At 45.4% G+C, this 27,765-nt stretch overlaps 4 protein-coding genes and 1 pseudogene across 6 annotated transcripts in view; 3 read left to right on the top strand and 2 right to left on the bottom strand.

Annotated features, from left to right (window-relative positions):
• Vps13B (vacuolar protein sorting 13B) overlaps positions 1 to 15,826 on the top strand; it is an 83,908-nt gene extending 68,082 nt beyond the window's left edge. For both annotated transcript variants that reach the window (XM_089557953.1, XM_089557952.1), the window contains exons 49-59: positions 409 to 653; positions 1,783 to 1,938; positions 2,670 to 2,969; positions 4,222 to 4,454; positions 5,447 to 5,760; positions 7,043 to 7,222; positions 10,229 to 10,387; positions 11,087 to 11,245; positions 12,177 to 12,376; positions 13,285 to 13,428; positions 15,139 to 15,826. In XM_089557953.1, coding sequence (XP_089414079.1) covers positions 409 to 653; positions 1,783 to 1,938; positions 2,670 to 2,969; positions 4,222 to 4,454; positions 5,447 to 5,760; positions 7,043 to 7,222; positions 10,229 to 10,387; positions 11,087 to 11,245; positions 12,177 to 12,376; positions 13,285 to 13,428; positions 15,139 to 15,369 — 2,321 coding nt within the window. In that variant the 3' untranslated portion in view covers positions 15,370 to 15,826. The remainder of the gene's footprint in view (positions 1 to 408; positions 654 to 1,782; positions 1,939 to 2,669; positions 2,970 to 4,221; positions 4,455 to 5,446; positions 5,761 to 7,042; positions 7,223 to 10,228; positions 10,388 to 11,086; positions 11,246 to 12,176; positions 12,377 to 13,284; positions 13,429 to 15,138) is intronic.
• A 1,514-nt stretch (positions 15,827 to 17,340) lies between these two features.
• Positions 17,341 to 19,187, bottom strand: LOC149332416 (uncharacterized; annotated as a pseudogene). The gene is made up of 5 exons (XR_016284892.1): positions 18,888 to 19,187; positions 18,779 to 18,797; positions 18,544 to 18,692; positions 18,288 to 18,323; positions 17,341 to 17,651 (listed from the first exon to the last, which is right to left on the bottom strand). The product of XR_016284892.1 is annotated as an uncharacterized LOC149332416 (transcript).
• A 243-nt stretch (positions 19,188 to 19,430) lies between these two features.
• Positions 19,431 to 19,878, top strand: LOC149332415 (ubiquinol-cytochrome-c reductase complex assembly factor 2). The gene has a single exon (XM_089557843.1). It carries the CDS (start codon positions 19,480 to 19,482, stop codon positions 19,876 to 19,878), a length of 399 nt encoding a protein of 132 aa, XP_089413969.1. The 5' UTR covers positions 19,431 to 19,479.
• Positions 19,879 to 19,916: 38 nt separating this feature from the next.
• Positions 19,917 to 24,273, top strand: Arv1 (ACAT-related protein required for viability 1). The gene is made up of 6 exons (XM_089557845.1): positions 19,917 to 20,051; positions 20,478 to 20,597; positions 20,675 to 20,807; positions 20,983 to 21,046; positions 22,617 to 22,759; positions 23,989 to 24,273. Exons 1-6 carry the CDS (start codon positions 19,959 to 19,961, stop codon positions 24,084 to 24,086), a joined length of 651 nt encoding a protein of 216 aa, XP_089413971.1. The 5' UTR covers positions 19,917 to 19,958; the 3' UTR covers positions 24,087 to 24,273.
• Positions 24,274 to 24,541: 268 nt separating this feature from the next.
• Positions 24,542 to 27,665, bottom strand: Trs33 (trafficking protein particle complex subunit Trs33). Its single transcript, XM_089557842.1, has 6 exons — positions 27,580 to 27,665; positions 27,367 to 27,428; positions 27,143 to 27,260; positions 26,960 to 27,043; positions 26,189 to 26,282; positions 24,542 to 24,627 (listed from the first exon to the last, which is right to left on the bottom strand). The coding sequence occupies exons 1-6, from the start codon at positions 27,658 to 27,660 to the stop codon at positions 24,593 to 24,595; spliced, it is 474 nt and encodes a 157-aa protein (XP_089413968.1). The 5' UTR covers positions 27,661 to 27,665; the 3' UTR covers positions 24,542 to 24,592.
• Positions 27,666 to 27,765: the final 100 nt, after the last annotated feature.

Raw genomic sequence — 27,765 nt, 5'->3', positions numbered from 1 at the left:
TGAATTGCTATAGCTCGAGGGTTCTCAGAGGTTTCCACAGAGCCCTCCAGCTTCTTAAAGTGTTTTTTGGATTACCCAAGCACCTATGCCAATGTATGCCTCAACCACCCCTTTCCTTTAAACACTCTGTTTTTCGACTAATCATACTGTAACTGCAGCAGACTGGTATTGATTACTGATCTAATTAGGGCATTTTTTGAGGAGTCCATGCGAGGCAATAAGGGGTGCAAACCAAGACTTCTATGGTTCCTCTGCAACTTTAAAAAAAAATTTTAGAACTCTGTTCTAGCTTCCGCGTGTGTTGCAGCTAGCTTGTAACCGTCACAACGTAATGAATGATATGGTGATTCTAGCTTCTTAGAGCATCTTTATCCGTATGTTTCTCAACTGATAATTCGCTCCTTGCAGACCTCTGGCTGCTGCCTTCGGTGAGACCGGGCTGTTCGACGCACTTCACACCACCAAGCCTCCTTGCGTACAGCAATGGTGGAAGTGGGGCAGCTGAAGCAGGGACCCCGTTCTTGCTGCTCGGTTGCATGCGAGATGCCCACCCACACCCCATATATTGGAGCAGCCCAGTCGCATGCTTGGATGTGGCCAACCAGTTTGTCCACATCCCGGGACTTGGAGATGTTCGCGTGTCGGCCAAAAGGGTGAGTCATCTTCGGCTACTGGCTGTTGATTATGGCTGTGCCTGTTGGCATGAAAAGAGCCCGCGGAATAGGAGATTAGGTTGCGGCAAACTATGTTCCTAGTTGCACGAAAGCTCATGAGACTGCATGACAACTTTGCAGTGAGGAAAGGAAATTTTTCTGCCTTTTCTGTTGGTGAGGAGAGTTGCAATTCTTGGGACTGAGTGGACTGTATCAGCTCTCTCTGTCTGGCTTCCTCATTTTCCCTGTTTTGTTTTACTTGGAATTTCAGCAATGCTTCACTCGAATAATTTTAGGGTATCTGCTGTCAGCACATTCTTAGGATGCCTAATTCTTGAGGAGAATTTAGTTGAGGACCTGAGAACAATATACACATACATGTGAGTGCATGTGCATGTGCTGTGCCTGTGTGCTCCTAAAAACATTCAGACCATAGTGCAGCGTTTTTATACCTGACATTTGAGTCGTACCCTCCACGGTGGCTCTTTGGTTAGGGCGCTCGGCTGCTGAGCCAGATTACCTGGGTTCAAACCCTGGTACCCTGCTGGGCTCATGATAGCAATGTTTAGATCGAGGCGAAATGCGAAAAGGCGCCTATGTGCTGTGTGATGTCAGTGCACGTTAAAGGCCCCCAGGTGGTCGAAATTATTCCGGAGCCCCCCAAACTGCCGGACATCTTTCTTTCTTCTTTCACTCCCACCTTCTTCCCTTCCCTCATGGCGTGGTTGAGGTGTCCGCAGAGAAGTAAGACAGTTACTTCGCCGTTCATTTCCTGATAACCAATCATCATCATTAGAGTCATACATTTGTTTAGCTCCATTTCTTGTCAGTGACTTCAGTGGAGCTCGCACGCTTGTACAGTCTTGTATTTGGTGCTCTAGCTGTAGTACTTATTCACACTTAGTTGTTATGTTGCGAAATTATAAGCTGCCAAACATGGTGTAACGTGACCTTGTGTGACGCATTTAGTTTCTAATCATGTTTTTTCTTCCCTAGCATTTCTTTCATGTGGGTTCCATCTTCAGCGGTACACCTTTATAGGGTTTATCACTATGTTTGCCCGGCAGCAAATTGTACGTAGGTGCCCTGGAACAACAGCCTTTCATATTCGCCCCCTCTCTGAATGCAGGCGGGCCACACCACACACCTGCTCATACAGGTGGTGAGCAGGGCAGAAGTGTCAGCAAAAGAAATCCGCAGTCGAATAGGAGAGGTGCAGCCTGCCCGCGAGGTTGAAGTTCGCGGCGCACCGGACGGAATCTCTGCTGATGACCTCCTAGCAATGGTAAGTCTCCGACAGGACACAGACCAAACGAAAGGACTGGCTATAGTTGAGAGAAATAGCTTGGAACGAAGAGGTGATCAAGGGGGAATGCCATTTGGGGCAGATCAGAAAAGTCGGGGGACCTTTAAAACTTTGCGGGGGAAAACTGCTGAAGTTTACGCTTTTGGTGGACTGCTTGCTCTGCTGTTTGCACTTCTGTCCTTACATGGTTCATTGATGCCTTTCCTTGAGCCCTACAGATAGGGCTGTGCTTTAGGATGATCCCTTTCAGCATAGTTGACTGCTTTGGTATTCCTTTCTCCTGCCATCCCACTTTTCATTACTTCTGTCTACTAAATAACCAACTGCGTCATGCTTATTCTTCCCGTGTATTTGTCTAGGTGTGCGGCAAAATATGTATAGAAGGAAATACACACTCAGCCAACCTCGTGTTATTTTCACTTTTCTGACAGCACATGCTAACTTGGCCAGGCCTTCCATATAGAGGGGAGTACTAGTGTGTGACTTGTCTTACATGGCAACAGTGGAGGCAGAAATATAAACGCCTGACCTACTGGTGAAGTGGTTATTATTTCAGTGCAGATATTTTGCAAGCATTTCTTTGCTTCGTATGCAGTTGTTCTGACCTGTGCAGTTCAGTTAGGCTTGCTACTCATTACTTTGTTGCCTCGCAAGTTTCCAAGAGGCTCTACTTCTTAGAACTTGCACTCGAGGGACCCTTTACTTTTCAGGCCGATCAGAGCCACATGCCTGTAGTGCCGCCCGAAGACTTCCCGCCGCTCTCCCCGCTCTACCACTCCGTCCGCTTCGTCTCGCTGAATGTCGACGAGCTCTGCCTCGTGCTGTGCGACAGCTGCGACGCTGCCGACCACAAGAAGTGCCTCCGTGAAGTGGTTCGTGTCAGCATGGACTCCGTGTCCTGCGCCTGCCGACCCAGGGCCACCCCTGCTCCCACACCTGCGGGAAACAATCAGCCGGACGCCTCACCGGCAGTCGTGTACGACATCTTCACTTTCATTGGTGGAATCCAGGTGAGCAGTGAGTGAACGAGTGCAGAAGCTCTCTTAATTGTCTAGTGCATGGTTTTCTGGCACCTGGAATGATTTTGTGGTGCGCCTTATTGAGTGTGCTTTTGTTTACAGGAAACAGTGGATGGCACATGAAGGCTTGTGATTGAAGTTCAGAATGGCGCAAAAGACACACACACAGGAAAAATAGGGGATGACAGAAAGAGCGCCTGGTTTACCCCTAATTCAGTCATATTAGAGCTAGAATGCACCACTCCTGCACCACTTTGCTGCTCCCATGTGCCGTTTTCTTGAGTTCTCAACATCTGTGATGTTCTTATAAAATACGGAAAAGACAGTTTTCGGGCATCTGATTTTTGAGGTCCAGTCCTAATCCATTGCTATTAATCTTAAGCCAGAATATTAAGTCATTGGTATAAGAAGTTCCAATGTGCCATTTTTTTTGGGGGGGGCATGCTGTTGAAGCTGAACTTAGCCCATGCATGCACTCTGCAGTGCTGACTCGCTACGAAGCACATTTATGCACTGTTGGGCTTTCAGATATAGTCTCTGGAAATTTCATTAATTCCCTTCCTTTCTTTTTCCAGCTTGAGCACTGCCTTTAAATGCCATGCATTTACAGGTCAGCATCTTATAGGAAGTCGCTTTAGTCTGCGACAACTTTTTTTTTAGCAGTGCAGCCACGAACATGTGGCCATTTTCCCGGTCCAGAGCATGGCCACAGTTCCTGTGTAGTTGAACATTAGTCCCCATTCGCTGTTAATAGTTTTATCCTAAGATATGATATTTATAGGTGGTAATCGTTATTTAAGGAGCATTTCTAGCATAACTGCACATTTTCAGTGTTAGAGAGTCGCCACAAAAACAGTTTCTTCATTACAACGAATCTTTTAGACACTTACGGTTACAAGGAGCACCCATAGATGGCACTAGCTACATCAGCCACGGAGCAAAGAAGCCGTACAGCGAGCTATGCGCCAAGCAGCCATCGTGTGACCAAACTACTGGTGGAGCGACACAGCTACAGATGCTGCACCCCTGTAGCGTCCTCTTCATTGCCAAAAAAAGTTGTTGCTGAGTGTGCCACTTGTAAAGTTCCTTACTTGCATGTGTTTTGTACTAAACCTTTTTACCACCTGTGCTAACCTGTATTGTATGAGGCTGCATCATTTCTTTTTTCTTTCATTTTTTTTTTCTTACTTTCTCTTTCTCGCCTTTCTTTCATTCTGACTGCACACTTTGCTGTTTGATTCAGGTCGATAACCAGCTGTCACAAGACGAGTCGTCGAGCGAAGTCTACGATTTTCCTGTTGTCCTGGTGCCTAGAGGCGATTCTCCATCAGCTGAAGGCACATCCTCGTGCCAAAATGCTGTTGCATCGATAACCCTGTCTCTCGAAGTTCTCCGTGATGGTCGCTTGACTGCAGATTCACTGACTGTGAAGCTCTGCCCATTGTCGCTCTTCTTGGAGGACACATTGCTTTACAGGTGAGAAATGTTGAGAATTTTAAGAGACCTTCAACTCTGCAAATGTTACCGTGGCGTCTTAATTTTTTTCTCCATACTTTTCTGTTAGGTTTTTTGTTTTGCATAATAAGTTTTGCAAAGGTAAAGTGTTATCTGTAGCATGTGTTTAACATTTTCATTGGTTCACCAGTCCTCGGCTGGTCTGAAAAACTGATGACAGGATGTTTACTTTGCTGCAGACTTTTTTTCTTGTTTACTTTTCTTTGTTCATATGTGCTCATAATTTAAGACTTGCATAGAAACAAAGTAGTACTAAAAAGTTGATATCTTACTTCAAGTATTTTGATATTTCTTTTTGTTGCAATTTTGAAGAAGAGACAAAAAGGTTAGAAGACAGTGCTTGCAAAATTTTAGCGCGAAAAAACGCTGAGTGAAAGAGTAGACGACACGAGCGCTGACTAACAACTGGAAGTTTATTCGAAAACACGTAGAAATATAAAGGATGAAGGAGCGATAAAATCGTTGGTCAAAAACCGAAAGAAGAAAACTCTTTTGGTTTTTGACCAACGATTTTATCGCTCCTTCATCCTTTATACTTCTACGTGTTTTCGAATAAACTTCCAGTTGTTAGTCAGCGCTCGTGTCGTCTACTCTTTCTGTCCGTGTTTTTTCGCGCTAAAATTTTGCAAGATGTATGGCAACCAACTCACCCAATATGCAGTACTGTTGAAGACAGTGCTCCTTGTTGAGTCATCTTTATCATGTGTCTTGTGTTGTCTCTTGAAGGATCTCTTGCATGTGACAACCAGTGATAGCATGTAATTATATTCGGCTGTTGAATATGTTAGAGTAAACATGCGCATGATCGAGCACAATCTTTAACCAGCTGATGGTCAAGTTCTCACGTTTCTGTGCCTGCCATCATTCACAGCAGTTAAATCTAAGTTTAGTTAAAACTAAATCAATGACCAAGTCATTGACGTAGCCCTGCTGCCTTCGCTTTCTTCATGCAGGCTGGCCCGCATGTCAAGCTTTGTGCGTCCAGCTTGGCACTGTGCGCCTCTCTCGGTGAATCGCGAGTTCCGACTCCCACAGGAGGTGGCGGATGCATCGCAGGCTCTCATGCGGACGGTGTCAGTGCGGGAGATAGTGCTAGAGCCGTTGGCAGTGCAGCTCAGCATTCATGCCTCGCTGAAGCTGTACCTGTCCCTGAATGGGACGCCACTGAGCTTTGCACGATTCAGCCGGAGAAACCTGGTCACCGGCTGCTACCAGCTGGGCCAGCTTCTGACCCGCCACTACGTGACGGGAGCACTGCTGAGGGCAGGTGAGACCCTTGGTGGACTTGAGAGACTGTAGTAGGTTGGGTGGAAGCTAACGAAAAGGGTTCAGTTTGAGTTAAGAACAACACAGCGAGCTATAGAAAGCAAAATGACAGGTGTAACGTTAAGAGATCCGAAGTGGGCGGAGTGGATGAGGGAACAAACACGGATTAATGACATCCTAGTTGAAATCAAGAGGAAGAAATAGGCTTGGGCAGGGCATGTAATGTGAAGGCGAGATAAGCGCTGGTCCTTAAGGGTAACGGAGTGGATTCCAAGAGAAAGTAGCAGGGGGCGCCAGAAAGTTAGGGGGCAGATGAGATTGAGAACTCTGCGGGGATACGGTGGCTGCAGCTGGCAAAGGACAGGGTTAATTGGAGAGACATGAGAGAGGCCTTTGCCCTGCAGTGGGCGTGGTCAGGCTGATGATGATTATGATGAGTAGCTTGAAGGGCTGTAAATGTGCAGTAGTACATAGCAGCGTGTGGTTGGACTGTATTTGAGCAAAAGGGATTCTATTTAGCTGTAGTAGGTGCATCACTCAAGTGGGTGGAATTTCAACGCCAACAAGATGAAGGCACAAGAGGAACGTGCAAATGACATTTTGATGTTCGTTTTTACGTTGTTTATTTTCCTCTCTTGCGTTTTTTTTGCTGGCTCTGAAAGTCTTCTCATTTGAATGTTCTTGCTTGTTCTGTGCCTGTGGTATGTTTAGTACTGAGGTTCTTCAGTAGCTTTTTTAAAGAGTTCTTTCATCGGAGTGTATATTTTTAAAATGCAAACACGAGGACAGACATGATACCTCAGTTGCAGACTGCATGCCTGACTTAAAAAAAATATATCAGTGCTTCACAGATACATTTTTCTGGCTACTTCCAGTCAAGGTGTGCGTCCACTTGTCTCTTCAACTACTGTGTCTGCTGAATGGCCAAAATACTTTGTCTACGATGAGCATGTCTTTTCCTCGGGGTATAGTCTCTGTTTGAAAGAGTCATGGCAACTTTTTTTCATTTGCCAGCAACCACAAGATTCTTCTGCTGAGTACTAGTGGCAGAAGTCAACAGTATCGTTTCACCTCCTCTGTTCTTTATGTCTGCAGGAGTAACAACACATGATCGTGGATCATGGTTGCCTGACTGCTGCCATTGTTTCAGCACAACTCAGGAAGCGCAGTCAGTATAAAAGTGTCTTTGACTGGTCGTATCAAACACTTGAGTCTGTTGAGTGGAACACTGCTCCATGTAGCATGGGCTTCAACTTACTTTCCTTCCTCCCATCTGATTGCAGGCTGGGTTGTGGGTTCTCTGGACCTGCTGGGCAATCCAACGGGTCTGGTGCGTGCCCTGGGATCGGGTGTTTCTGCGATGGTGGTGCTTCCCTACAGAGGCTTGGCACAGGGTCGCCCATGGGCCTTCTTCATGGGCATCTCGCACGGGGCATCGGCCATGTTGCGCCACATCTCTTCGGGTGAGACTCGGGGATTAGACCCCCCACCTCCCCTAAGCCCCATTTTTTCTGCTTGTCAGTGGTTGAAAAAATCACCAGGGAGACAGTGGAAGCATAAGTGAATAATAGGCATGTGCAAATGTTCTATAATTTTCAATATTCAATCGAATTCAATCTATTGATGCACGGCGGCGTGCATCAATAGATTCAGCAAAGCACGAATCGCATACATATACAGTCTAGCCCGTTTATAACGAAGCCACTTATAGCGAAATAGCTTTTATAACGAAGGGATTTCAATTTCCCATTCCCATTTTTGCATTTTCAGTACATTTTGGGTCCGGTTTTAACGAAGTAAATAAGAGCGCGTCAGTGGATATAACGAAGAGATTTAATAGCAACCGAAAAATAATCTGCCAATCAACGCATTTTTGCGTCCTTGAGGCGATTTTTTCCGCGAAAATAAGAGCAAAATTCGGCTGACGGCGCCCTTTCGTGGCATCGTCTGCTCTCCTGCGGAGCGAAAGGTTGCTTCACTGCATCACATGGCACGTCGGTCTCGTTTTGCGCCGTCCTTGAACGGCGTCACGGCGTAGAGCGGTAGAGCACACCGCGCAGGGGAAAAATGTAAAAAAGAACAGAGAGGATTTTTTTTTTTTTCGATGACGTCGCAGAGAGCGGCCGTCTTGGCCAATCGCGGTTCTCTATTTCTCCTTGTGCCTGCGGGTCTAAGCCACATGCGCCTCCGACAGCGAATGCGACGATGCTAGTTGTGCCCCTAAGCCGGTCACCTCGGCAGCGGCCATCGCAGCTGTTGACACGCTACGGATGTACCTCGGGAGTCCGGAATTCGACCAGATCTTTGGTTCGCAGTTGGATGGTATGGAAGCTGCAATCCTGAAGTCCGCACTCGCGAAACGTGTTCAGGGGACGCTGGACGACTTCTTTCAGCGGCAATAAATCGGTATGCCGATGTTTGCATTTTTTTTTCGTAGTCCGCATATTACGAAATAGCTGATATAGCAGAAGCAGAAGAATTGACAGCCGTCGCCGTAGCTCAGAGGTAGAGCACCGGACGCGTAATTCGGAGGTCGTGGGTTCGGATCCCACCGGCGGCAGTTGGTTGTTTTTTCTTCTGCTTTTCTAATCAGTTATCTTTAAACGATAACATATTCAGTAATATTCTAAATTGATCAACACCACAAAATAAATAACTTAAAAAAAAAAAAATCCCCTGTGCCCCTTGGTTTCTGTGGCTGTTGGCTTCTGTCATACTGATATAGTGAAGTGATTTCCGATTCCCGCCGACTTCGTTATAACCGGGCTAGACTGTATAAACCTATTAACGTTATTGCGTTATTTTGCCAATCTTTGTCTGAAGCCTGCATGACCTTGAAAATCGAGCCTCAAACCGAAACCGAAGTGAGAACCAAAGTGCTGGCGCACCTGATTTGCCTTTGGCCTAACCACACTATTTTAAATAGTCTGCCATTTTTTTTTAAATGCAAAATATCCGTGCACACAGACATTGCCTTACTCATGAAAAGGTCTCCTTGCTTAACAGAGTGCGCAAGTGCTACTGTGCCTGCATTTTTCAAGGCCATATTTGGAGAAATGAAAAATTTCATGTTGCATGTGAGCTCTATTTGGTTTGGTGAGGTCTATTTGCTTATGAAGTAAATGTTTGATGCAGCAGCCCATTATTTTTAATTTTTTTTTTTTCTGGAGGAAAGTTCATTACTCTTTCAGGAAACTAATCTTGATGATAATACATCTTCATCAGTGGCAGCATGTTATAACTCATTCTCATGCTGGAATTTCTCTTTGAATATGTATGATCCTTATTCCGGGTGTTGCAAGGAATAGGTAATTCAGTAGAGTTAGTTCTTGGGCTAGTTGGTATTAAACTCAGTTTTTCAGCGCAACGGCACACGGCCAAAGAAAAGAAGCAGAAAGAGAAGAAGTACGAACACAGCGCTGACTGTCAACTGTTTATTTAGGGATGCACACACAGCTTTAATGCACTCAGACCAGCGCAGGCGCACACCGTGCAAGGTAAACAGGAAAAAAACTCGTTTCACATCTTTATCGCAAAAACTTTGATAGGAACATCTTTTCTGCAGCATACAGAAGAACTGAAGTATCGCTGACGCATTCTGACCCTGCTCTCTGAATATAATATGCCTCTATCGTTTCACGGGTTGTTTTTGATTTGCTTGTGCTCAGAATCCTCACTCCCAAAAACACCGGTGTACAATCCGTGCAAGTAGCGCAGTGCTCGACAAGGTTAGCACCTTCCCCATTCCTTAGGTCTCTTGTGTGCTCCCTGAGCCGGTCGTTGACGCAGCGCACAGTTTGCCCGATGTACGATCTGCCACACGTCAAGGGGATTTTGTACACAACGCCTGTGGCGCATTCCGCATAACGGTTCACGTGCCTCTTTTTACACCCAGGTTTTTTGTTTTCACCTGTGATGTGTCGGGCCAACTGGCCAAGCTTCCGAGGGGCTGAGAAGACCAACGGCACGTTGTGCCGGTTTGCCACCTTTTTGAGGCCATGGGATACTTTGTGCAAGTATGGCATCACTTCAGGCCTTACTTTAGCCTGCGGAGAGGTTATTGCCTCCTTGCCAGTTCCGGGCTTCAACTTCTTCAAGAGTGCTTCTGCAACAGCGACAACAACCGACCCAGGGAATCCGGCGGCCTCAAGCCTAGCCAATTGTTTCCCAAAACTGTTTTGCATATCATGTACACATGTTTTTCGGAGCGCACTGAAAAAAACTATGAAAAACTATGAGTTTAAATCGAATAGGTAATGTATGTAGGTGTACCTAAGTGTTTTGTTGCAACTTGCTGTGCTGTGTCCCTCGTGCCCCAACCCCCTCCTCTTGTCATCTCTGTGTGGATGCTTAGTTTCTCAGTAACCATCCGTTTTCAATTAGATTAACAAGAAAAACTAACATAACAAATTTGCTTCAGCTTTAGCAGCATAGGTTTGAGCTGTGTTTCACCTGTTGCTGTGTTGCAGGTGCCTTAAGCTCTGTGACTCAGCTGGCCACCAGCGTGTCTCGGAATCTGGACAGGCTCTCGCTGGACCCCGAACACCTCGCCTGGAAGGAATCGCTGCGCACTGGTCCGTCGGCTGGCATTGGCCAGGGGCTGACAACTCTCGGGATCAGCCTGCTTGGTACGCCGAACTTTGAGAGTGACTCAAGCATCAGTGCTGAGACGTAAAAGATAGACTCTCTATAGTAGAATACAACTTAAAAAAAAAACAGCAGTTGCTAACACTGGGCTGCGGTCCACAGCGTCCTGTATTACTCTGCTGGCCAATCGCAACAGTAAGCGAAATGAGCTTTTTCATGTTTGATTATATCAAACAATCCACGTGCAAAAATTCTAAAGCTTATATTCTTTTTCTTGTGATAAGCTACTTATTTAGTAGCAAGAAATGTTTAACCAGTGGACTACTTTTTTGCCGTGGAGAAATTCTGTGCGCGGAGGCTGAATGTGGGAGGAGCTTCACCGTAGGCTCAAGTTGTGTACGACTGTAGTCGCACTCGTGCACATGAAACAAACGGTCAAAAACACAGAGATGTTCCTGCTTCTATTCTCAAATTTTGTGTAAAAAAAAAAAAAACACAAATAAGGCTTTCATATGGAGTCCAAGTGTTTGCATTCTTTCTTTCTTATGTGTTTGGCTTCTTCTACGTTTTCTCTGCGTTCTTCTGTCGATGTGTCAGCTAGCTTGCCTTGTTGCCAGGTTAGCCACACATTGTAGCTGCTCAAGGAATTCGGATTGCTGGCAGCAGAGACATCGGCTGTGGAAGGTTTTGGTCATCTTGGCTTTTCTAATCACTGGAAACATTTGCATGGCAACATGCAGGGGCTGTGGCAGGCATTGTGGACCACCCCATGCAAGCCCTGATTCACGAAGAAAGCCGAGGGCCAACCGGATTCGTCAAGGGCGTTGGCCGTGGCCTGATGGGTGCTGTGGCCAAGCCGATCAGTGGTGCTGCCGAGCTTGTGGCACAGACGGGCAAAGGTGTGCACCCACTTCACTGTTCTCTTTACGCTACTTGTAATTGTTTCGTGGTCAACTGCTTGGCAATGACTGCTCCACTGGCTGAGACTTTGCCTGATCTAAACATCAACATCCGCCACAGTTCGAGAGCAGGGTGTTGACAGTAATTGTGTGTCAATGGTCAGGTCTGTTTTTGGATACCACAGTGGTGGCCTAGTAATTTGAGCATCCACCTTTTATGTGGGGCGTGCTGGGTTCAGTCCCTAGAGCCGTCGCAATGCGCAATGTTATTAGCTGGTTATGGTGTGTTTCCTAAAGGAAACAATGCTGCACGCACAGTGTTATCCTCTGTACTGCGTATCATTAAGCTAATAAAGTTCTGGTTCGTGAGCTGACTCCAGTGATATCAGTCAGTGATCAGCATACATGAACTAATGAACTAAGAGAAAATTTAGTTAGGTGCAATTCAAAAGCGCCTATGATTTCTGCATCACCACTTAGGTAAGAAAGATGCGCTCTGCTATGAAAGAGATTTTTCATCTGCCAGTTGGCAAAAAAGAACATTATTTTGTTGTTTTCAGGCCACACTCTGTTGGCACTGAAACCTGACTATGGTCCTATTTGGTACTCACTGCTGAGCCATCAGTTTTTCTGCTGTTTGATTCGATTTGATTTATTAGTTTCTTTCTGAGAAAGAAATAGATGGCAGCTTTATGCTGCACTTTTTCTGCGAGCGTATTGTGCTGACATTGAAATGCTGTGTCATAACTGAAAGCTCCCTCATCCACCTGCCAGCCACTGAGTGTGTAACCCAGGCATGTTGTGGAGCGATTACCTGAACCTGTCTGTGTGATTACAGGCGTCTTTGTTTTGTCTATGGCTTTGTTTTCGCACCTTAGTTTAGACAGCTTGTTTACTCAGGCACACTCCCATCCCTTCTTCCCCCACGCAGGTATCCTGCAGGGGGCAGGCTGGGGCGATTTCACCCAGCGTCGGCACGAACCTCGGGCGATGTCCTTTGACGAAGCGGCCAGCTCTGAGGCCCGGGTCCGGAGCGTACTGCCCAGTCAGGAGCTGTTACTCGTACTGCACGTCCACCTTCTGCTGGATGAGGGCACCAGCCAACCCCTGATCCTTGTCCTGACTCAGCAGGTGCGTTCAAGGGCCTCTTTAGTACGATTTATTTGTGCAAGACCAAAGCCACAGGCTTCCGACCTCATTGGGCATTCCCCTTGCTTATATCCACGTTGTTCTTCCAGTACGCCGAATTGGCACACTTGTCACAAGCTTTGCTGTTTGTGCAATGGAGCCTCCATGCAAGGCTTCACCGCAGTTTTATATTTGACATCCATCATGTTATGACCACGTTACACGTTGTGTACTGTTATGCTGCCTAATCAAGCAGCACATATTTCTGCACACGTCATGTGTTATTTTTTCTGGTGCTGAGTCAGTTGAGCTTTGTGTAATTTTTGGCACTGTTGGCACCCAGGCTTTAGCCGTACATTGATGATAAGGCCCTGCAGTGGGCATAGTCGGGCTGATGATTATGCTGCTGCTGATGATGATGATATTGATGGTGATGATGATGATAAGGAGATTAGCCAGAGTGTAATGCTATTTTGTTGTGTTGAAGAAAATGGAGAGAAGTTCAAGTCTGTGCAGCAGCCATAACTCATAGTTTTACAGTACACCCTGTTGGCTTTTTTTTGCTGATGATACTGTCACAGTGGTGTAATGCTTTTTTTTGCAGTTACGTTACTGCATATATTTGGTGCAGTTGTGGAGAGAGCTGTTGCACAGGCCAGAAATATTACTTTTCTATGTATGTATGGATTACATGCAAAAGGAATGCACACGAATGAATTGCTCGCGAAAAAAAATTGCATGTGAATAAATTATAGATGAATGGACCACACAGGGATGATCTACACATGACAGAACTACACACAAATGGATTGCACACAAATGAAGTGTGCATGAATAAATGACAGGCGAATGGACTGTGCACGAATTAATCGCGCACAAATGGACTTCGTTTGTGTGTGTGCCTTTTTCAGTGCCTTTGTCTCCTGAGTAAGTCCGATGGCGCACTCGAGAGGTGCTTCTCCCTGGCTGAGCTGTCGTGCAGTGGGCCAGCCGGTGACCCCGCTTACGTGACCCTCGACCTGGGACCACCCCAGTCAGGAATGCAGCTGGAAGAGGTGAGGACAGCGCACTGTTTCCTGCCACTGAGGATCTGGGGCATAATTGTGGTTTAAGGTGTTTATTTTTATCCAACCTGTCCGGCAGCTTTGCGTGACTTTGCGTGAACACCAATACATTTATGCAATAGCATATGAGTGCCATGTCATTGCATCCACCACTAGTGCCACGGTTGATAGGTGGCAAAATTGAGAGAGGGAAGTTCCCCTCTCCTCTTCTAGGGGAGAGAATGGAGCCTCTAAAGATTCTGACCACTTAAAAAGATGTATATTGTGATGCTTTGTATCTGCAGTTATGCATTGTGTGCATGACAATGCATGGTATGTGTGCATTGTATGGCATGCATGTAAATTTGTGCATGGCAGCACATAACAAGGTTCTTATGCTTTCTCATTGTCACAGGTAACGGTAATTAGGTGTTCTCCAAGGTTTTGTTTCTTTTTCCCTTGGATTCAGCTCGTGCAAGTCTGTGGTGTCTGGGTGCATTTTAGATCATGTGCTAGATAGCACAGAAAAGTTCACACCAGTGAAATTGACTGAACATTGCTTTTTTACTTGATACTTTCTTCACACTTATGTCGTCTACCACAGACACACACAAAACGAGTTGTGCGGCCTCTACAATTTACCGGTGTGGATGTGCCTTCAGTGTAAAAAGTAGGGGTCTGCGAGTATTCGAAACTTCAAATAGTTTTTGAATTGTATTTTTGATTCGATTCACACCACAGTTTTAGTGTTCGAACTTCATAAACGTTAAGAAATTACTAATTTCTTGTTCGCCTAAACTCACAACAAAAACATCATGACATTCCCAAATAGCAGTATGCTGCACTTGTCACACGCGTTAACTTGGTCTTTCCTCGTAGAATTGAATGTCTGTCAGCACGGGGCAAAAACCCACGTGCGGTAATGCTAGACTTTGCATAAAATCAGTGCGCTGCTCCGATTGTCTCGCTGCAACCACTTTGATCGTTCTCAATTTTCGTCAGTTATAATCTAGAAACTGCTTATCTTATGCCACAGAGGACAAGAAAACGACATACGACAGAAACGTTGGACTCGAAGTGAGCCCATGCAACCGCACCGTGCAGAGTGCAGTGCACGTGCTGAGGCACCTAACAGCTTGGTTTCATTTTCATGCCGAAACAGTTCACGACGTATTTGGGTGATCGGGGCCCATCGTGCGGTTTGCAGTCCGGCAAAATAGATACGCGAGGACTAAGTGGGCTTCACACCCAAAATTTTTCCTATTTGCACAGCTCTAGTCAAAATTACTTTTACCAGCGTTAGCTCTTACTCATCACGTTTCGAGATTTCGTGGGGTCTGCTACCACCCTGAGATCACAGCGCCATCTGTGGCAGCAACTAGAAAACAGCACATTGAGCTTGCATTGAGACTTGTAGTGCCATCTACAATAGCATTGTAGAAACAACCATCTGCCACATGCCAATGATGACGTCACGGTCCTCTTTGTGAATGTTGAACGCACTTCCCGTCTCATTGTACGCAGTACGTACTGCACATAATACGGAGCACGCGAGCTGGCAGCAAATTGTGCCAAATTGCATTGCTTCATCACCTGACAGCATCGGCGAAGACTAGCAGGCACTGACTAAAATCATCATTTCTCTAAATAGAGAAAATGTTTATTAACTGGAAAGAGGCCGAAATTAGCCATTCACAGCACATCATCTTTGTTCTTCCGCAGATGGCAAACCGAGCCAGGGTGCGGGTCGCAGAGTATGTGACCCGAACGTCATCGTACTCTCTACCGCCGTCCGCACAGGAGTGCGGCGACTGCCCAGCAGTGCAAAGTGCGCCCAGTGTTGCCTACCTGTTCCGCCTTGCACGGCCAGCACTGAGGCCGCTGTTCCTGGCTCGATTTCACGAGATCCAAAAGGCAACATTGGGCAAAGGCTTTCACAGTTTCCACCCATAGTGGGAGCACAATGTGGGAACCTCGGTGATGGAGGAACTTTGTTCACTCAGTTTGTCTTCTGTGGAAAAGCATTTTACAGGCCTACTGCCTCATTGTCTCAAGGCAGGGTAAGGCAGCATACATGTACGATGTTTTCAAAGTTAATTCAAAAGATATTTTCAATTGAGGGTACAAGACATGTGAACCCATCTGTTATCAAAACCCATCAGCTAGCATTTAGATATTTACTATTTAATGTATATGAGGCATATAAGAAGTTGGCTTATCGATTACATTTTCTGAAGTTCATGGCTGCACAAAATGTCCCTAGTCAACCAAAGTTGTGACGTCTAATGCCTGGGTACACCTGGGGCATGCGTTCGTGTTTTAATTTCCATTCCAAATGCTGCCATCAAAGGCAGATATGTACATACCTATTTTTTATATGAATGGTGCAATAAATTGAATCTTTAGACGAGTTTTCTTGTATTTGTTGGCTGTGTGAGTTGTACAGCATGTTTCGCATGCATGTAGCTCTACGGCATAAGTCATCGTTGAATATGGATCCAGCACTCGCGATTCACATACAGATTTATTTACTGGGAATCAAAAGCTATGTTTCTCGTGATGTCGTTGTGCCATCAGTTTTATCACTTTTAGTAAGAGTGATGTTGGCCTGAAAGAAAGGAAACAGTGGGTTTTAGTTATGCCAAAGAAACACTGGGTGCAAGTGAAGAGGAGAGGAGTCTAATTGTGGTGATAAAAAGGCGTGAAGTGCTCATAACTAATCACTGAGCCACAGTAAAAAAATTCACTTTTGATAACCTCTCTCTGGTGTAAATATAGTAAAAGGGGCATGGAAAATGAAAATTGCTTTTTTAAGGACAAGAAATGCTGCAGTAACTGTCTCATATATCTCATGGAAGCCCTCCATGAGGGAAGGGATAAATGAGAGAGGGAAAGAAGAAAGGAAGAAAGAGGTGCCCCCTCTGACTACCTGGGGATGCACTGACATTGCATGCACTGACATTGCACAGCACACCAGGTCCGCCTCCATCAAAACGCGGCCACCGCGGTTGGGTTCGAACCCGCGTACTCTGGCTCAGTAGACGAGCGCTGGGGCATAGCCCAAAGCGGGAAATCGTCGAATTTCGCTTCTGAATCAGTTTCGCTTGTGACGAGCGATCTCCCACTGCCTTTCTTCTTCCGATTAGAGACGCCTTGGCACACCGCATGTTTTGCCCATGGAACCAGAAGCACATGTGCTGATCAAATAGGCCAGGAGAGGTCGATTTGAACACACAAGAAACCAAAATTTATTAGAACCATGTGGATTTTGAATTAAAGGGAGCATTTTAATACACATGGGGCTGACGGGATCGAGTGCCAGTTCGAATAAATAAAAATTAGAATTAAAAGAATCCAAACTGATGAGGGTCCACTTTAACTAGAAGTCACACAGGAGTGCATGCTAAGCAGCATCCATATGATCAAAATACCTGTATCATAGACTGACAGGCTTGAAGATGACAATTTAAAATGACACAAACCATATGGCACTACTTGGCATCATGTCACAGTTTAATGCTACTGATGTTGTATCTTCTGTATTAACGTAACATTTTGTAATAGATTTTGAAAGAGCAGCAGGCTTCTTTCCCAAGCCATGCAATCCTGGGAAGCCTAACACGAGGCCGAGCCATGACTTGTACCCATTTGATAAAACCGGTGGGTGATCGGCCGGCAGTGGGAATCCAACCCACCACCTCCCGAAGCCGAGGCGGGTGCTATACCACGAGGCCATGGCGGTTCGGAACTTGGAGGGGAAGGTCAGTTGCTTTTGTCGGGGATAGTACAATCTTGGCCATGAGTTCCTAGGCCTCACGGTTCATTGTTCAGATACACTTAAAACGCTACTGAAGCTCAGAATTTCTGCTTGATGAGAAAAACTTTCATGCTCATTCCTTTGGAAATTTCAGCGGTGCCATGGCAGCCCAGTATATATAACTTAACAGTAAATCCTCTGTACCCGGGGACTTGTTATTTTTATTGTGCTGTGAGCTATAGCATTTCTTGAAATAAAGAAAGCCTTGTAATGGAATAAAGAACACAGATATAGAAAAGATGAACTACAGAGGAAAACTAGGAGCAAGAGAAATAATCTACTGGCTTCATTACAAAACCTTCAGGTTTGACCGCATTTGTGGTTTTTGGATATCTCGCTCGAGCCTAGCATTTATTTCTTGTAGTACTTACCACTATGGTGTAGTGGTTGGTAGTTTTCTGGCTGGATGTTGTCATATCTGAAATGAGAGGGGACATCCCATGCATGCTGTAGCTGACTGCTACATTATAGGCTGTAGGATTCACAAGCAAACTGTGTGTGTGTACACTACGGTCAGTCTGGTGCACAAAAAGTGCTAGATGGCCTTGTTAGCTTAGTCAATACAGTGGCTGCTCAAACAGACTGTGATCCTGGGCTCAGATGAAGAGATTCGACAAAACTGTGTAGCTTTCGTTTGTAGCCATATGGCTACGATCAGATGAATTTTAATAGCAATTATCACCTCATTTGAAAGTTCTCCCTTATTATCACCTTTGCAAGTTCTCCCGAATGTATTGTTGCGTTATGCTGTGTTGGGTTTTATGGCACGTAAACATCTGAGGGTATCACGTGCCAAATTTGAGTTAAATGTATTGGACTAACGTAATGGACTAACTAGCATGGAAATTGGTGGATGATAGTGCAAGGAGAAAATAAAGTATGCACATAGTACTTATATGCCCTTAACTCATACTTCAGGTATTTGACTTAATACTATAGGGCCTAATAATTTAGAAAAATTAAGTAAGCATTTCTCCATTCTGTCAGCAAAAAAAAAGTTCTACTGCAATTAAGCATGGAGAGTATCATTGCAACATCAGTTGCATTTACTTACGAAGGACAGAAGGGCTTGTGGGCAGGGGTGGGTGGCCTAAGGGCAGTAAACAAGTGTATGCTTTACATAGTGAATGTAGCCAAAACATCAGTCAATATGCTGAGATTATATGTAATAAGGATAGATCATGTATTCAGGATGGGATAGATATAGAGCAGTTGTGCATTCCGGTTTTGTGCAGCACCTGGTGTTTCATCCAACATTGCCTAGCTTTTGTCTAATAAAAAAGCTATGAACCTTGCACGATTGTACATACCTTTCTTGAAGAGATAGCAGAGAGTTAGAATGACGGACACTATGATGAATAGGCCGATGAGCACCATGGCAAGCCAAACACAGGACAGAGGTGATGTAAAAGGCTCTGGTGTGGTGGTCAGGGCTGTGTGTTTGATTTCATCGAATGTTCTGAAAAAGGGTGGAAGGTGGAGGACAGTATCAGGTAAGATGGAAACCCTTATATGCGCAAAATGCTGGATTGTATTTCTACTTGCATGGTTCTTCTCTTGATGCCTGAGAAGCGAACAACAAATTGGTCAGGTTAGGTGTCGTTCGGTTAAGCTTGACTAACATAATAGCTGACTTAAACTTGAGAGTACTTGCCTGTCGATCGCTGTGCTAGTGTATCGTGATCAGTGTCGTCGTTAGCGGCGCCAACAGAAGCGTGTCTTACGGCCATCTCGACAAGAAATCGGCCTTCGAGCAGCAATAGCGGAGCGCGAACTCACGATGTGAAACTGCCTACGTTGTCTTCTTCTACTACTCCCGAGAGATCACGTCGTTCAACACTACGTTTGTGGCTTTTAGTTTATAGATTTATGTTACCTGAAACTCTAATTTCGGGCAAATTTTTTCCTGTACCAGGTTAATGTCGGTCAGAGAGTGCAAAAAATTCAAAACCGGCGCTCATCGGAGTAAACTTCCGAAACCGAAACTACATAAGTTACATATACAGAAATTAATCTTCTAATAATATTCACGTTTTATGTACCCTGAAAAGTTTATATGGTGTATTTTTGAAGTTTAAATTTGAAAGCTTTGAAGTGGTACAAATTTATGTCAATTGAGCCAGAGGCGCGAAACGCTTTTAGCGCTCTCTTGGCCCTCTTGGCCCGCTGCCCATGCTGCCCGCATCCGTATCAATCCAAATTTCAATCCAACTCATGCCCGTACAAGTTCGTTCCGCACGCTACAAATGGCAGGTAACTTGTACCGCGATTACATGAAACTTTGTAGCGTTTGGCGTGCTGACCCTTCGAGAAGCGGCAAATGTTTGGGCGAGTTCATCCGGCGTAGAGTGGCCGAAGAGTTCCGCCAGAGCGACCAGACCGTCCTGCCGGATCCGAAGGAGTGCGCGCGTCGCCTGAACAGCCTGCGTGCCCTTGCCTCCGACCGCTACAGCAGGCTGTACCCTAGGATCTCAGTGTCGTCTGCTTCGGATCTCACGCGGGCCGAGTGCTCCAAGGTGATCTTCGTGAACCTGCACAGCCCTGAAAGCAGCCAGGTTGAGCAGTCGCTGCTGGAGAAGCTGAAGGAAACGTTTTCTTTCAAGAGTGGCGTCCCCGAATCGAAGTCCGAAGAACCCAAGAAGTGAATCGGGATCGTTTTCTGCTGCCCTGCGCCGCCCTGTTACAAACCGCCTGTGTAGAGACTTTCCGCAGCATAGTTGTCGCCATGAAGCCGAGTTACGCTTGCGTTCACTGCGGCGAGATGCAGCCGCAGTTGTACAGGAGCTACGGTCCCGATCTACTGAAGTTGTCCCGATGTGTGAGTATATGAACTTAGTGCGCACACTTGCGATCGGGATTCATGAAAGCTAGCCATATACCCTTCTATCCTTGTACGGCGATTCCGTTATCTTCTCGAAATGGTCACGTACCCCGCGCACAAACAGGCTGCGTAGTCCGATGGAGGTCTGATCTATCGCTCATTCGATTGCGGCTTTTAAACAAATGCGGACTTGGACATAAGAAAGAAGTGTTAAACACGATTCATGGGAATATGCATGCGCGATAAGGCTAGGTTTCGAACCCTTGGCCACTCATGAATGACCCAAGTGTGCTCTCTGGTAAGCAGTTTGAAAGCTCTAGACAGATGCTCTGTAAGCTCTGTAAAACTGAAACAGACTCTCACTTTTTGCTGTCTTTGCTAATAGTTTATTTTCTGTAATTTAATCCCTTTTGTCCCTTACAGAGCGTTTGCAACCGTGTGGTTGACGAGTACATTGAAACGGAGTTCTCCATAGTCTTGATTGATGCAGTCCTGCAAAAGTTGGAGGCGTACAGGCACATCATCTTCAACGTTGGCATGGGCGTAAGTATAGTGGTCACATGTGGTCAACTCGTTGCATAGATGACAGGCATATTACAGTCTTCATTTTTTTTTTGCAGAGGCCTTGGAAAATTGCCTTGCTTTTCTTGCTTGGCGAAGCTCTAGAGCGCTGGATGTCGAGGCAGCAGACGCACAAGGCTGGCTACGACTTGGAGTGGCACTTCTATATCATCTGCCTGTTTCTTGTTGCCAGTAAGTGCTACGTGCTCTCTTATTTTCAAAAATTTTTTTAAAAGGATTTTCAAGGATTTCAGGCTCATTATTTGTTGTCACTAGACTGCTGTTAAGCTTGTGCATTCAGAGGTAAAAGTATCGCTTTCCTCAGTGCTCTAAATGTTACTGAGAACTTCTTTTCTTTCCTTCTCAGGCAATGCAGTCTTTATAGCACTGGTTGTTCTATTTACAAGGATATCTGGCTGCCTGTGTGACAGGTGAGTGGCGCAGGTCGCAATAATTTGGGGCATTTGACTAAAATCTTTTTGGTTAGTACATAAACTTGCTGGGGCTAGAACACTGAAAGCTTTAGCAGCAAGAATGAGATTGGAGTACAAAAGAACAAGCATGACTATAATAGTCTCACCTGATGGTGTTGGTATAGTGACTTGGTAATCACGCTACGAGTCATGAGATGTGTGTCATTGTTGTAGTAGTTTCTGGTGTGACTCTGCACTCGCTCATCTGGGTAGGTGAAAATTTAATCACCAATACACAAAAAACATGAGTCGATTTCTGACATATAACTTGAAGCTAAAACAATCCTTTTGGTTGCTTTTCCACAGGAAGTTAGTGTCAGATCTGTCGTATATAAAGAGATTGTTAATAGCAAAATAAAAAACACAGCACTGGAATAACTACAGGAATGTGGCTAATAGCTGTTGGAGGCCTATGACACAGTACATGACAGCCTTAGCAACCAAAATTCTGTGCCCACAGTCCGAGGCAGCCCGAAGTAATGCACAAATCATTCCGCCCCAAATTTGACTCTTAACCTTGAACTTGACAAATCCTGCACTCCCGTTGCCTGGATTGCAACAAAATCAAACCCACACGGAGGCTGACATTTACTCCGTTTTACCTCAACCAAGATTTTTCGCTACACGAATGGTGTCATGGCTAGTTGCTTTTAGTCTTTTTGGCTGTTCAGGTTTTGTCATAGGTGAGACAGGTATGTTGCATTGACCATCTCTTTCAGAGGCATGCCATAACTTTCTTGCTAACGTGAATGTTGGATTGTTTGGTAAGTTACCCTTGCTGATTTTCATGTAGCGAAAACCCCCCTGATGTATGTATTTCTTGGTAGCAGCAGGGCTCTGAGGACTGTGTGGTATAGTCATCAAGCTAGTCAGCAAAGTAAAGAGCTTTTTTTTATTATTATTCTTGCCACTGCTGTCGCTCTTGATGCCACCAGCGTAAACCAAGATCCAGTCTTCAGCAATCAAGCTGGTAAACATGCTGACAGATGTTTAAAACTAGAAGAAGAGTGAGTTCTTGAGAATTACGTCCCTTTGGCATCACTGTATCACTAGCAGTGTGACCCATTGCATCCTCTCAAGCTAGGTGGTCGTTTGACAGGTCAGATGCAGCACCAAAGACAGCTAGTCAAGACAGTGAGCTGATTATGAGCACCTGTCCCATCTTGTGTGTTTTGTCCCAACTTATTAAGGCGAAAGCCTTTAATGACTCTTACTCGCTGCCATGACTTTGTCCGTCATTAGTGAAAGTCATTACTAGTCACAAGTCATGACTAATTAGTTATTACTATTTGGTCATCAACCAATCATGACTAATTAGCCATGACTAGCCAATCCAAGTCACCCCATAGCCGCCTCGTGTGTGCCCACGGCAAGTTGCATGGAAAGGCTTTCGCCTCGCACACTTCACATCGTCAAAGTGCCCCCTCAATTTTTTTGTGGTGTGTTTAATGTGTCGGCTGTGCGAAATCTTGTTGGCACATTCTGTCTCGGCAGCCAGCCATCAGTAATGGCCTCGGCGTGTTTGCAGGAAGCTACTGGCACGAGCCATGGTGCTAGGCAGCTATGGGAAGCTGCTCGCACTGCCCGCCAACTTGTGGGGCTGCGACCGTTTCCAGTCACAGCTGTTCCTCGCTACTTTCTTCCTCTTCTCGCAGGTACAGGCCTGCAGAGGTACGTGTGTGCTTCTCTTCCTGCCATCTTTGTGTTACACCTGCACAAACTCCTGTCTTGCTCATTTTCTGTCACAGTTATGGCATGTGTACATTTTCCTAGCCTCTGTCTCATCAGGATTTGTACAGGCACAAGCAGTACGAATAGAAACGCTTAGCTCGCATTCAGGAACCAGATTTGGTCTTGCTTTTGCGTTGAAAAGGCACTGAAGGTGTCACACGACTACTGCGAGAGCTACTTGTAGAGGGGAATAAACCGAAGATCCCCTTCTTACTCTACTCGTAGAGCAAATTGTAGACTGCGTGCAGATGAAGCGTTTCCTTTCATATCGTTGCAATTTGTACGTAATACTTTCTCCCTAATATTGCCCATCACTCAAATGCTTGCTCAAGCTAATCAACCTGCTATGTCACTCACAGTGCAAAATCTTTCCCCCTACATTAGAACTTGTACAGCTTGCAACTTTGAGGGCTGCAGATAGGAACAAATTCACAAATGAAGAAGCTTAAAGAGTGGAGCTATTAGTCATTCTTTCCCTGGGGATCGCTAGCCTGTTCATTCTCTATGCCTGTGCAGCGGCAGCTTAAGCATTGATTGTTGTGGGAGAGGTATTGGGATCGATACCCTGCATCTCCACCAGATGTTACATAGTGGTGACGGCAGTCCAGGCAGTGAGCAAGACAGTGAAAGAAGGCTTACAAAAGAAACCGTTTATTTGGCTGACCTCCGCCCACAGTGAACTGAATGGCTCGGCGGCGGCGAAAGCAACAAGCGTGCTTCCGTAGTTGCCACTGCAGTAGATGCCAGTTTATTTGAATGATTTTGTACGAAACTTCTCTTTGTCATAGTGGATCGGGTCGAGCACTTCCCTTATGCAGTTGAATCATGTTCATTTGAACCTTAGTTTATATTAACTGATGCTGTTTTAGAGGCTTCCCTTAATTTGAACCCTGCATAATACAGACCGATTTTTGGTCCCCTTTGCATTATCGAAAGTCGGCTATATTGTAGTAATGTGCCGGCAACTAAAATGGTTGCTGTGGTTTGTGTATACTAAGCTAGTTAATGAGATGCACTTCACTACAGACTTGAACGTACAATGCTGCTATGCTGCGCTTCATTGTCAATGGCATGTAAACGAAATTTTTTCCTTGAGATTTTGTTTCAAAAAGAAATATTGCTCATGGCCCAAAATCTCATTTTTTTTTCACGTTTCCATTCACTTGCAGCGGTCACTGGGATGGGACGGCTGAAGACTGCAGCTGTTGTGTTTGCTTCCTACTCAGTCCAGCAGGCCTTGAATGCCTGGATATCACCCTTCTTGTGAACTACAGCTCGTCACCAGCCGGTGTTAATGGTAGTTGCCACCATCGTTGAAGTTTACTAAGCCATTCAGCGAAACAGAGACTGAACAAGAACTTGGAATGTTGCTTCTGGACTGTTGGTGGGCCTTCTCCCTCGGAATGTTCTGTAAATACCATGCTGCTTCAAATATAGTCTGACTGTTGACCTACTGTTTGTCCACATGTCTTAATACTGATAGTAGTAGTGTATGGTATTGATGTTGGTAATGCCATGAGTTCACTGAAATCAGCAAAACATCATGACACCAGAAGTACAAGGGTTGACTTTACTGACCTGCAAACTTTGAAAGCACATTTGTGATGCACCACAAAGCAGCGAGCGATGTAGAGTGGATAAGTTCACTTCTACAACACACTGTACTTCAGCTACTGTTATCACAACTGTAAATGATGTTAATAACCAGATCATACACACAAACACCATTTTTGACATTTATGCAACACAATGAAACCAAAAATAAAAACACTTTCATGAGTTCTGTGCAGCCTGGACTTGAAACTTGCCTGCAAAGTAAAAAGCAACCATGTTAAGCATGTTCATTTTGCATTATCTGAGCATGCAAGCCTCAATACGTGATTTATATACGAATTTTGTGAATTCGTAGTAACCAAATGCTCACAGCAACATTTGCACTGCCTCTGTAAGGCACCTGAATTTATGTTGCTTACTGCAAATTGTCAGTTTTAACCCACAGGCATTCTATGCCATTTCATGTGGTTGCTGAATTCAACTGCATGTACAGTACGGTCCATTGTTAAAGGGAACATGCGATCGTGTGGCTTCCACACTTCGCGAAGCGCTGCCGCCTAGAATGTACGAGAATTAACGGCACAAGATGCATGCAGAGTAAGCATGCCGGCTGGTCTTTCCGCCCATCTGCCTGATTCCGCCCATTCTCGCCGCATCTAGGCAACAGGGCTTCGCGAAGCGCGGAAGCTACGTGATCGCATGCTCCCTTTAACAATGGACCGTACTGTACATATTTAGTAATACCTGCAGTACACTTTTCTGGTTGGAGCTTAGATCACAAATAAGTACAAGTGAAGTGATTAGCTGCCAGTCAAAAGACTAGGGCTCCCTACAGTGTCACCACAAGTTTGGCGCTTTGTATCATACTGCAAAAACTGCTATATGGCCACCGTTAGTGCATTGCAGGTACTGGGTGTAACTGTACCTAGTTGTCACTGGGACAAAGTCCCTTCACAGTGATCTCAAACTACCCTTCTAGGGTCAGCAGCAGCAACTCTATAGTATCTGTAAATTTCCTAACCCTGCCATTACACTAGAGTTCCTGATGTCTTCCTGACTACTGCTATTTTCTTAGATACACCCCACCACTCTAATAGGCAACCTGTCATCCGTTCTATGCACTGCACATCCTGTGCAAGTTCATTTCATTCTCCTGTCTTCATCAAGAGTATGATCATTGCATCTAGCGTTAGTCCTCAACATCTTGTGCCCTCTTCATATCTTATTACATCTGCCACTTTCCTTGCCACTGCTCACTACGTTATCTTCAGTTTCTTTACAAACTTCTTTTATCCATCAACTTTTCACCCTTGTTCATGAATGCAGGTAAAATACAGTGGTTATACTTCTAAACGTGCATACACAGTTGTACAGTCTGTGTCACACTTGTGTAATGTGCATGACTGATGCATTGCCCTGAGAACAAAGCAGCACCTCGGCACAGTTGCTGGGTTTTAAAGGCAATGCTTGCACTGAAATAGAACCGTGTAGACCTAAAAGCCAGGTAAGCACAAGCAGTTCATCCGAAAGCCAAGTGCTGCTGTAGAACTTTGGCTTTTATTGCCTGGTTTGTACTGCTCCAGTGATCTACACAAATGTGACTCAAACTGTGCACCAAACCACAATAGTTCACAGGGCATGGGATATGTAAAGAACACGAATTCCTTGCATCGACAGAATACACAAGGAAACTGAACAGTGTACTTGTTTGTGCGACCACAAGAAAATGCAACTGTTTTTCAAGGGTCTCTCAAACTCGTAATCTTTTGCGGATGGGTGTACCCAATGGCATAACTCCGATGGAACACCACTTACATGCAGGCATGGTGGTGACTTCCACTGTCACGATGCTGTTAATACCTAGGTTGGCAAGAGTTCCACGGATGAGGCCGCAGGTGAACGCCAAGTACTGCGAGAAGCAAGCACTTCCAAGTTTAAAAAGCAGTATTCACTGAGGAAACAACACAAGGGTACTGAAACATGCGCAGGGCTTCGTTTGCTTCCTTACAGCATTTGGAATTCGTCTATTTCAGAACTGCATAGCAAAGCCCTCCACGAACTGTTCACGAAATCTCTACTTTACATTCATAGATCCCTGGGAGTCCTCATACCCCTCCTGACGCAGTGGTGCAGCGGTTAAGCGATGCGTCACTGCCCTTCGAGGGCACGTGCTGCCACCGATGGGGCTTGTGCGACCCAGGTTGGTCTTTCCGAGCAACCTCTTGCGACTAATGATTAACTGCCATCTGCCACGGTAGTCAGTTTGCTCACAATCCGGTGGGCAGGTTGTGATGACGTCACAAGGTCACGTGACCTGGGTGGACCACCTAGGTTGCTTTTCTGGAGATTTTTCGCTCACAACGCCGACGCCGGATTTTCAGCAGAACGACAACATTAACACTATTACGTTAAAAGAACACTGTTACCTGGGATAGCAGCTGCAGCGTGCCACAAACATTTAACCAACTCCACAACAACAACAAAAAAAAACACGGCCAAAGGAACCGTAAACTTCTCTCGCTTTTCCTTGCACCCCACAGCATAAAACGAAACCTTAGAACAGGTTACATGCACGGGCAGACTCACCTTGGGGGCCATTTCGATGTACTGCTTGTTGTTGGACAGCTGTGTCAGGAACCGGAACTTGTTATCGTGCAGAACGTAAACTCCCTGCATGAGTGGAGGCACTTAAGAATTGCTAACCAGCGCATCTCCAAACATGTTAACATCGCACACCAAAAACAAGGAAGCTTACTAGCCGAAACATACATGATGATTTGTCCTCAGGTTGTCGATCTGTTTCTTGTAAACTGCAGACCAGAATTCTTTGCAGATGAACTTGATAACGTCCAGCTCGGTCTTGAACCTGGGCCAGTCTTTCGTGAGCCTGCACGCATAGAACGTGCGCATTGGTATCTTTCAGTGAACTTGCATAAGTGACGGTGCAGTCGCAGTAGTGACACGAGTTCACCTGCAATAGGTCAGCAACTTACCGTTCTACCAATCGGTACCCTGTGGAAAAACCGATCTGTTCCAGCTTGGTGACCGATGCATCCTGCGAAAACAAGTTTTTGAGATTGAAACGGCGATGGCTACGGTGGGAGGACACGAACAGTGCAAGTAGGTGCGTGGTATAATATAAATTCTAAGGCAGCACGGCCTGGTTGCATCGAAATATGCTGTTTCGAGCTCCGAGGCATGATTACCCTTTCTGCAGCATCATCGTCGCAGTATATAGAGTTTGTCATTTCCATGAACAAGAACTCAAACAGCGCGTCGTCCGCCATCTTTCTTTTCGTCGTCTGCTATGCGTACCGCAGAAAACAAACATATAAGTTTCGTTATCTTTTGCCACGTTTAGTTTATAACAAAACTTTAAAATGTGTTAAAAA

Source organism: Amblyomma mixtum, chromosome 8 (assembly GCF_055824585.1).
Source record: "Amblyomma mixtum isolate Tamu chromosome 8, ASM5582458v1, whole genome shotgun sequence".
NCBI lineage: Eukaryota > Metazoa > Arthropoda > Arachnida > Ixodida > Ixodidae > Amblyomma > Amblyomma mixtum.
The sequence above is the reverse complement of the archived record's forward strand: the minus strand, read 5'-3'. Positions and strand labels throughout refer to the sequence as shown.